General features: G+C 49.4%; 2 protein-coding genes across 5 annotated transcripts in view; one reads left to right on the top strand and one right to left on the bottom strand.

Annotated features, from left to right (window-relative positions):
• MGME1 (mitochondrial genome maintenance exonuclease 1) overlaps positions 1-2,376 on the bottom strand; it is a 13,406-nt gene extending 11,030 nt beyond the window's left edge. For 2 of the 4 annotated variants that reach the window (XM_014523107.2, XM_006030442.3), the window contains exon 1: positions 2,279-2,376. The gene's annotated coding sequence lies outside the window, so the exon portion shown is untranslated. Of the gene's footprint in view, positions 1-1,164; positions 1,276-2,278 lie in introns of all 4 variants that reach the window. The other 2 variants (XM_025212114.1, XM_025212115.1) reach the window with 2 other exon arrangements.
• Positions 2,377-2,702: 326 nt separating this feature from the next.
• The window catches only part of SNX5 (sorting nexin 5), a 29,609-nt gene continuing 22,000 nt past the window's right edge, over positions 2,703-10,311 (top strand). The window contains exon 1 of the mRNA XM_006030441.3: positions 2,703-2,798. Coding sequence (XP_006030503.1) covers positions 2,754-2,798 — 45 coding nt within the window. The 5' untranslated portion in view covers positions 2,703-2,753. The remainder of the gene's footprint in view (positions 2,799-10,311) is intronic.

The raw sequence follows: 10,311 nt of genomic DNA, 5'->3' as shown, positions 1-10,311 counted from the left end.
TGCCCGGGGGTCAAACACCTTGGATCAACCGCAACTGCTTGGGCTTGCTCTCCTAGCACAGCTGGCAGCAGGACAGTTCAGTGGTGACCAACACGTGGCATGCACACCCCAGTGTTGCCAAGTTTTAAATATGTAGGGGTGTACCGACAAAGATGTTTTGGGCCAATACTGATGGCTGATTATTAACGAGCCATATCAACCAATGCCAATCTGATTGCTGATATGCAGCCCCACAGCTTGGAGCAGTGTCCGGCTGGTAAGTCTGCAGGGAGCAAGGGGACAAGCAGTGGGGACGCAGTGGGGCAGGGGCAGGGACAAGCACTGCACAACTCAGGTGGAGCACAGGATGGAGCTGTATCTTGTTCAGGAGGCCGCAGGGATGAGGCAGCCAACTCCTGCCACTGTGCACATCCCAGGGGAGGCATAGGGGGCATGTGCCCCCTGGGTGTGTCTGTGGGGTGAGGGTGGGCTGCCTGCTTGGGACTGGTGCCAGCCTCTTCCCGGTGGTGGGGAGTGAGTGGGGGGCTGAGTCAGGGTTGTGCTCGGGGCAGGCAGTGGTTGCGCTGGGAGGGGGGCTACAGTGAATTTTGGGATGGCTGTAGCCTCCCCTCCCAGTGCCACTGCTGCCTGCATCCCTGATCTTGCCTCCCCCCGCACTTGGAAGAGCCCGGTGCTGCCCCTGGCATTGAATGGGCAGCCCACCTTCGCCCCACGCACAGATCTGGGGGGCATGTGCTCCCCATGCCTCCCTCGGGGTGCATGCAGCAGTGGGAACATCCCCCCTCCCCACCTGCAACACCATCCCATGCCTTGTTTTGCCCATGAAGCCCCAGCCCCTCTCCCCCACACCATGGGGGCCTCAATCTGCACCCCTATATTCCTTCCCCCCCATAGACTTACCAGCCAGATGCTCCTCTCTAAGCTGCTGGGCTGCATTCCTGGCTGCGCACATGCACACAGCATTTATCGGCAATATTATCAGCCACATCAGCCAAAAAAAGCGAATTGCCGAAAACATCAATTTTCTTTTTATTGGTGCCAATACAATATGGACAAATGTATCCTTATAAATATGAAATTATTGCACTGGAAGCTCAAAATTATTTTATTTGCTGAAAATCTATTGTACACTGACAAAAAGTACAAATAAGTCTTCTTATTTACTTTATATTGCTCACTGTAAGTCGCCAGTTAGTGAGTGAGACCTGGGTCATCAAAGTGGAAGCATTTCTGTACTTCCAGGCAGGCAGTCATAAGAAAGTGCTCACAGCAAACCTAAGATCAAACATAGTTGCTGTACTGGTCTAATACCCCAGCACAAATGGATTTAACTTGCAGTGTGTAGCAGAGCATGCACCCCAGTCTGAATGCTGACAGGACTCCTCTAGGAGTTTTATTGTTAGCATCCCACTGGCCAGTTTCTAGGAGGATCTGAGTAATATGTCTCTTTTATGGCATTGGGGGACTAGTTCACTCCTGCAGCCTTTGGCTGAGGGTAAGTGAAACTTGGGAGGGGCATCCGAACCCCAAGCCCCCGGGTTTGGGCCTGCACATAGGATGCCCGCTGATGGGTTTGGAAGTATCTGAAGCTCTGGGCTAAAAAGTCTGGGGTGGAGGATATTTGCTGGTTGCAGTACCACATATGGTGTTTGAACGATTGAGCCTTGCTTAATCAAAAGGAGTTGGGCTAATTTGACCTGGAACATGAAATACTTTCCAAAACATTAAACAAAAGACAGCAAACACAAAAGCCAGTTAAGAATCCTTGAGAGTGACTTGGGTGTGGCACGTGTTACATCAGTGAGCTGTCTACAGATGGTCTGTGCTCTTCCAGGACCAAGGCATTGTGCAAACTGTGGGACCCTTCCAGGAAGAGCTCACACCAACTGCAGATGCTTCCTCAGCCTGACCACAGATGTTTGCACTCGAAAGCTTGCCAAGGAGAATTTCCCCAACTATCTGAGTTGGTCTCATAGAAGAGATCGGATTCACCCAAAGAACCTTAGACCAACACGGCTGCAGTCTACACCCCTTGTGCATTTTGAACGCTTTAATCGTACAATGGCTGACATGACCGTACAAACAGGATCATGACCTGTTTGTACAGCCGGCAACACCGGTGCGCCCCGAGTGCGCGGGCACATGGCAGCGGGGCAGGGAGCGGAAAGCCGAGCAAGGTCCGGGCGGGGAACGCGGGGGCGGCGGCAAACACCGCGCTTCCGGGATCTCGCGCCCCGCGCTGGGGGTCCGGGGTCCCCAGGGGACACTGCCACCTTACCTGTGCCCGGCTCCGCACCGCCACATGCAACCCTTCTCCCGCCAGTGCCGGCCACAGCCATGGCCTGCCGGGACTTGTAGTCCGCAGCCTGCTGCCCGTTTACGGGGCCCCTCCCGCTGGGCCCTCACCCCCGCCATGCCCTTGGGGCGCCGCGCAGAACAGGAATTGGTGGCGGCGGGGATGACGTCATAGGGAAAGCAGCGTGCGAGGGAACGGGTTCTTTTTTAATACCCCCGCCATCTTAAGTGAGGCTTTTCATGGCGCCTCGCCTTCGTGCCTTCGCGTAATCCTCCCGCCCGGCTCTAAGATGGCTTCCCGAAGCCTTTCCCTTGGCGCGGGGGTGCCTGCGGGCCAAAATGGCGCCCAGCGCGGGGGCTGCCGGGAGGCGGGGCGGGGCTCGCGCTCGGGGGCGTTGGGGGGGGGGGGGGGGGGGGGGTGGCCGGCAGAGCGCGGCGGGGTGTGGTGGTTTTTCATCATGAGTACTACTATGGCGCTGGGTCCCGAGCAGGCACAGAGCAAGGTGCGGGGCGGCCGGGGGCGGGTTTAGCCGCGGGCCCTCGGTGGGACTCGGGCTGGAGGTGGCTCGGTGGAGACGTGGGGCTCGGAAGCCTCACCCGGCGCTGGGCTGCCTCTAGGCCGCCTTGTTCAGTGCCTGGGTCGCATTTACCTGTGAGCGCTGTGAAGCCCGTAGCTTGGTGCTCGGGCTGGCCTGTGCTGTCAGGTTGCACAGCGGTTGCACTGCAGGGTGGTGGTGCCCGGTCTCTTCACACAATGGGCTGAATGGGTGATGCCAGCAGGGTTCAAATTGCACTTCGACTCTGCGGGGGAGAGGTCTGCCAAAAGAATTAAACTGGTTCATTGGAAGGAGCAATCGGATTAAAGACTGCCCAGATTACAATTTTTAGATCTTCTCTCTTATGGGGGGGAGGGGCTCCTCTGTAATTTGCCCCCTGGGTGCCAGGTTTGCCTGTGGGCTGGATCTGCTGTTGCAGGCAGCTGATCTGGCTGTGTTAGGATGCACTGTCTGCCCAAGGGGAAGGGTGGAAGTTCCAGGAGAGGGTATTATGATTACTTTTATGATGATAAATCTGTGGGTTTGGGATTCGGGAAGTTCAGTGCTCCACAGTGGAGCAGCCGCAATCCAGATGCATGGGAGTGGGGAGCAGTACAGCGCCAATATGAATGCCTTGTGGGTAGAGTAGCCTTGACTGGGATGCATTGGTTGGGGGAGGGTGCCTGATCCAGGTGTAGGGAGGGATGGGATAGGGAACAGCCCAGTCTGATCTGGTCTGGATGTGTGGGGTGGCTCTAATCATGCTGTGTAGCAGTGGCTTGGGTGGAGCTGGATCCAGCCACCTAGAGCTTCTGTCACCCCCCACTGCCAAATTTTCCAACTCATGGTGATCCCTGTGGGCTGCAAGCCATGGCTCTGTGGGCTGGATTTGGCTGGCAGGCTGGCTGTTGAGTACCCTTACTTGACAACTTTATTAGGCATGTTGGTATCTGTTGAGAAGACAGGCAGTTCCCCGTCACTGCTTCATTCTAGGAAATGACTGACACTGTCCTAGCATGATATTTGCTGGGACACTTATTTAACTCTACCGTAGAGCTATATGCAAATCATTAAAAAGGGAACTTTGAATGGAAAATAACTGACAACACAAAATGATGGCTATAGGTAGCTTGCATTTTTCTGTAGCTAGTGATAATTAGTGTTGGCAAGATCTCCAGCTTACTAGACTGATTGTGAACTTCTTGGCTTTTGAATAGTCTCTTTGGTGATAGTGAATTCCCCTGCTTATTGTGGCTTGTACCCTGGATAGGGTATCTGTTTTGCCCTTAAACCAGATCGATAGCTAAGAGAGCATTATGGTGTTTCAAGTCTCCCTCTGAAAGAAACAATTGGCTCTAATGTGTAGCCAGAAAAGTGAGAATTTTGCATGCAGCTTCATGGCAACCATGGAGGATCATGTATCTTGACTCCTTTTCTTGCTTATCTCAGTATCGCCACTTTTTGATGCATTTCAACCAGTGTGTGCCATAGGTTGGGGGAACAGATCTCCTCAGAAGTGGAGTTCTGTTCCAGAACCTTTAGTTTCTTCAGCTGTTCACTGTTGTGGTAACAAAAGCGGGGGGAGGAAAACCTTGACATCCACATGTTGGGTCTTTTCACTTGTTATGGAGAGGGTAAAACTCTACTTGACTGTGGCCCATGGTATAAACCTGGAATGGCCAGACCTTTTTCAATTCTGTCCTCAGGGGAAACTACTGGTGGGGTTGGGGGGAGAAAGAGAGGGAGGAAGGCCTGTGAGATGGTCAAGGATAGAACATAGTTTTTGTGCAGCTGTGAGAAGCCTTGGCTGTGCAGCTTCTAACAGCAGTGCTCATGATGGGGTGAGGGGGGACCAGTTTGTGCACTATGGCAGGAAATCTGATGTTGTGGACTGAATTCTGGGGCAATAACAAATCCCTGAAGTATACCATAGGCTGCAGTATCCACTGTCTCCGGCAGACAAAAGGATGCCAATCATTCAAGCAGTGAATGTTTGTGATAATAGAGCGTAAGTAAGAAAACAAAAGCCAAGTGAATTTTTTTTTTTTTTTTTAATGGTGAAACAGCCCATGCTGGTCTGTCTCAACTTGGAAGGTGACACTATGTTAATTGATTATGCTAAAATTGCTTGGCAGGTCCTGCCAGGTACCCACTCTAAACAGAAGCTTGTATTTCACATGAATGGCATGTGGGCCATTAATACTAAACAGGCTGGGTGTCTGACCCCCTCCAAGCTTGGTGGGGAGCAGGGTTGCATGCGACCTCCACTCCCCTTGGGATTGTACAGAGTAGTGCTCTGATATAGGCCAGAAGAGTGCTGGGAAAATCAGTGCAAGTGTGTGGGAAGATTAACTAGAGCAACATAACTTGGTTTTATTGTCCATCATTTGGCTTAAATTGGGAAGTTCAAAGTTAACATAGCAGGTAGCTAGAGAAGATGGTAGTCCTGAACTGCAGCAGATGGTAGTTTCAGATGGGGTAGGTTTTAATGTGCGTCTACTTCCCCTCCTCCCTCAAGTTGTGGTTTCAAGGACACTGGATATGCTGCCACCTCATTCCCACCCCTTGGAGCTTAAAAAGCACTTGCCATGGGCTGAGTAAGCATCTTCCTAGAAAAGTTAACTTGGCTTCTGTGGAACTGAAACTTCCTTCCTTCCTTTTTTTTTTTTTTAAAATGGTCCATATGGGTGTAGAGAACTCCCCAAACAAACCAAGGTCCTGCATCTTCAGTGAGCTGCTGCAGGCTGTGAACATTCCAGACTTCCCAGTTTTCACTGCTGTGGTTACACTCATGGGTAGCAGCTAATACAAAGAATAGGTTGGTTGCTAGAAAGCTGAGCAAAAGGCTTAAAAGCGGGTGGAGTTCAGAATGGAGGACTCCAAAGCTGGCCTTGCATGGAGAGCCTGGTACTAGAGATCTGCTGTTGAAAGGGCTAGAAAATACTAGCTGGAGGCTGATAGATTAGTCCCCACACACAGTCTGGTAGGAATTCAGCAGCTGAGGAAAGGAGAGTTTGCTTGTCTTTAGCATGTGGCTAATATGGCCTGTGGCTTAAGCAAGTTTCATATGAGAGAATCTGTGTGGTACACAGGTTACAAAAACTTGGCCATGAGGAGGGGTGAAGTAGAAAGGACTCTAAATGAAATATGTGGAAGGAGTCGGGGAAGAAGAATTGGAAATGCAGTGGAAAGCACAGCACAATCCCATATAGGAAGGAAAAGTAATGTGAAGCCAGAAAAGGAAGAAGCAGCAAAACTGGAACTCAACAAATTTTCCTTGGTACCCATGGCTGGCAAGTGCTGTTCCGTAGAATTCAACTAGGTCTCTAGTCAAATCCTAGTACATGAACAAGTTTGGGGGGTAATAGTAAACTTAATTGAATATATATTGTAGTTTAGTCATTTCTGTTAGGAAGTTTGCATTTATGTGCATGCGTAGATAGAAGACTGCTACAACTTGAGAGAATCCCTCTACCACCTCAATTGGGATGCTGGTGGTAGTATATGAACAACGTGACCCTGGGTCTGGGAAGTTCCAGATATTTGCAGGCTTAACCTCTGAACAGTGTACTTTCATGTCCTGAGAGAGGTGCTAGGTATAGTGTTACCCTTCCCTCTCCTGCAGGACAAGCTCTACTATCCTGAAGCTCTATCCCTGAGCTGAGGCTGATGGAGGGTGAGTAAAGCTTGTTGGAGAGAATGAGCTGATACATGGATACAGTGATGGATGGTTGTTAGCAGGTCATAGCTATAGTGCTACTCTTGGAGACTCAAATGTCATTTGTTCTACCAGCTCCTGCTAGATCCCTTCTAGTGAGAATGAAGTTCCTATGGCTCTCTCCACCCCTAGAAAAGTAGTGCTGCTTAATGGACTACTGGGACTAGCCTTGAAGTGCAAATGGCAAACCCACCTTGGCCAGCGTCACCTAGAAGAAAGCTGCTCCAAGGCCTAATATTAGACTGAGAGGGAATTTCACACAGGTGGATCCACTGTTGAAGGCCCAGCGATGGCATACAGATTGCCCAAGGGATGGAGCTGAATCTGCCTGCCATCATAGTGGGTCAGGCTATATCTGGTTCCTTAAGGTTTTCTGTGATTTGGAGTCATTCTCCACAAATGTAGGGTGGTGCAACTGGCATCAGAATCTCTTCCATCCAAACATCTTAGCCAGACATGGGTATTATTGCTCCAGCTATGCAGGGAGCTGTAAGGCTGGTACAACAGACAACACTCCTATAATATTATGGTAACTTAGAAGTAGGATCATTAACTAATGGGTTAGCACAGATACTGTAAGCCAGGGGTAGTCAATTATTTGGGCCCATGGGCCACATAGGCAGTTTTTAAGGAGTTGTTGTAAGCTGGTCAACACCCCTTGCCCCTGGCAAAAGCCAAGAGCTGCTCCTTCCCACCACCAGTGCCCAGGAGCACCTAGTTGCACAGCCCCACACCTGCTCTGGACTCGCCTCAACTGGAGCAGACCAGCCAGGACCCATGCACACAGCCCCCATGATGCACGGGAATAGATTCCCGCAGATGCACATATAGTGTTGTTCACACTTGTACACCCACACCTGGTCTTGGGTGCAATCAGCTCACCCGGCCTGCAGTGACACACGTCATAATCCACTGCACTCACTTGGTGGAGCAAACCTCTTGACCCCTCAGTGCAGTGCGAGTGCTGGTTGGGCTTCAGTGACACTGGCTCAAAGGTGATTGGGCTTGGGAAGTCAAGAGCTTCTCAATTAACCAGAGAAGCACAGAATACCGGAGCTGGCAGGAGCCATATCAGGCCCCTGTTCAAACAAGGATCACATTTGTCCAACTTGCTCTCAAGAGCTTCCAGTGATGGAGACTCCCCAGCCTCTCTAAGCAATCTGCTCTTGTCCTGTCCTCTGTGCAGGCAGGTCTGGAATGGGCATGGGGCAGCCTAGGGTCAGGGCTATGTACACAGGTCCTGGCTGGTGCAGAGTGGGTGCAGGGCAGGCTAGGGCTGTGCACCCAGGTCCCTGCCAGTTTCCATGGGGCTGGGGGCAGCAGCAACCAGAAGACACTGCCACCACCTGGGCTACCTAGAACTGTAGTCCAACCACAGAGTGGCCCCAGCCCTGCTGCATGCCTACAGGTGGCAGGACATGCCATGGGCTAGATAGGTCTCTTGCTCATGCCCGGCCCAGGCACTACCACAGACTGGATGAAGTCCCTCTGTAGGCTTAATCCAACTCGCAGACTGTTTTGCCCACCCCTGCTGTAAACTGTCGGCTGGCTCTGCCACTGTATTGTTAATGATGGCATGATGGTCACTAGTTCCTATCTGAGCTGCCAGGTGACTTTCTTCTCCTCTTTCCCCCTTGCAATGTATAACTGAGTTAACGCAAAACTGTCTCTCTCTGATGTTGCTCATGTGAATGTTGGTACAAAGAGCAATGAGCTCCAGGGCATGGGCAGGTGGCAGTTGGTATTGGTACAAATGCACAGCTGTAGCTGCTAGCTCAAGTAGGTTTGGCGGGGGGGCATATGTCTTTAGGACCATACCCACAAAGATAGCCCCGATGGCTTCCTTGGAAGTATCTGTATGTATGCACACTGCACAGCTAACCCATGGTCCAGTGTTGGTTCCCTTGCCTGGCCAGTAGGGTGGAACAAGACTGCCACTTCTAACTAGGCAAACTTCAATCCAGGCTAACAAGGATGCCGGTTAAGAGATGAAGTGCTGATCGTCTAACACTTCTGCCTTGTTTTCCACCCCCCACCCCCCTCCTGTGGATTTAATGAGAACAGACTTCATTGGGAAAGGGACATCTTGATGTTGAACCATGGTGTATGTCTACACCGGCAAGGGCAGAAATAGTTAGAACACTGTACATGCATTTTACAAGCAGAGTACTATATTAATACAACCATGCACCAGGTCTGGGAACCCCAGTGGCTGCTGCTGCAACGTAGGTGTTGATTTTTGACTCTTCAGAATCTGTTCTTCATTTGTGTCGGTCACCTTAATTTTATTCAGGCAACAATGGTAACGTAATCAAATAGGGTTGGCCTCTCTTACTTTATTGCTTAAAATACAAAATCATCTATGGAAGCAATAAGCTTTACCAGTTGAACCCCATGGTAGGTGTTATGCTGTTATGCTATTAATAGCAGTGCTGAGATTGGATTGTATGTATACCATGCATGATCCTATTGTTCTGGCCAAATGAAGCTTGGATTACCAATAAAACAAACTGTTAGACATGATCTGTCATGTACAGTTGTCAGGGTGGCAGAATTGAAGTTATAGTTGCCTAAATTTGTAACCCTATAGCATGAAAAGAGTCTAGTAAAAAAAAAAAAAAAAAAAAAAATAAATTCTAGTTTAAAAGAGAACTTAAACCAACTTCATGCTAGCAGCATGGTGTCTGAAGCATGTAGCTTAATCCTCTGACTTCCCTTATGGCTATTACTGACTGCAGGTCAGTACCTGCTTGAAATGACTTTGCCCCTAGTAAAGTCTATTAAGTCAAAGTAAGGTTTCCTTGCTAGTAATCAATACTAGCTGCTGGGACCTGTAAATCTTGTATTTCAGAATCTTTAGTCTTCTAACAAAATCTAGATCAGAAATTAATTGGGGAAATCTTTTTCCATAGAAGCTGTGCAGCATTATGCAGTAGGGTGACAGACAAATGCAACTAATAGTGGAAGCTTACTCATGACATTCCTTCCATACTCGTTTGTGGATTTTAGAGCAAGAAAACTGGCTGTTGGCATGTTGTTCAGTGAAATAAGGGAGGCAGTGTTGTCTTGCATAAAGTGGGTGGCTGCACAGATAATCAGTTGGCACTTTATGATGTGGTTTTGCTTATAATGGCAACTTATTGCTGCCTGGCAAATAACTCCTATGGTTGTAGCATCCTGTTTAAGAAATTTAAATTGGAGCTTTAGCACATGACCCAGGATAAAGTGGTTACTGGAAGCAGCCTACATCAAGCTGTATCTAAAAATGTGGAGGGGGGGGAGAAGTAGTTGGGAAAGTTCTTGGAGCGCTAAGCCATTAAGTATAACTACAGGAGCTCCATAGGTCAGTAACGTACACTGATATCTGGCTGTCACCTCTAATGTTTTTGCTAATATTAATAAGGTGTGGGGGGCAAAGGAGCTGGGAAAAATAGAATAGTTCAGGCATTCATACTACTGCTTGGGTGGTGGAAGGCACTTGGCTTCATGTTTCAATGCATGCCAGTGTTCCGTAAAATAAGTCATGCAGTGCTTGCATAAAGACTGAGTTGGCAGCTAAATTAAACAGGATATACTTTGAAATATGTGTTCTTGTTTTTTGGTCTGGGGGTGGGGGCAGTGCAGCAACAGCCTCTGCTTGATTTCTCTCTACAGTTAGTAGGCCATGTCCAAATGATATTATAAAGCTATTATAATGCTACAGTCAAGCCAGGCTTGAAATAACTAACTGAAGCCTTAGTGATGTTTAGTTATCCTGCAGAC

The sequence above is a fragment of the Alligator sinensis genome, unplaced genomic scaffold, assembly GCF_000455745.1.
Source record: "Alligator sinensis unplaced genomic scaffold, ASM45574v1 scaffold21_1, whole genome shotgun sequence".
NCBI classification, from domain to species: Eukaryota; Metazoa; Chordata; order Crocodylia; family Alligatoridae; genus Alligator; species Alligator sinensis.
Note: the sequence above shows the minus strand (reverse complement) of the source record. Positions and strands in the feature narration are given on the sequence as shown.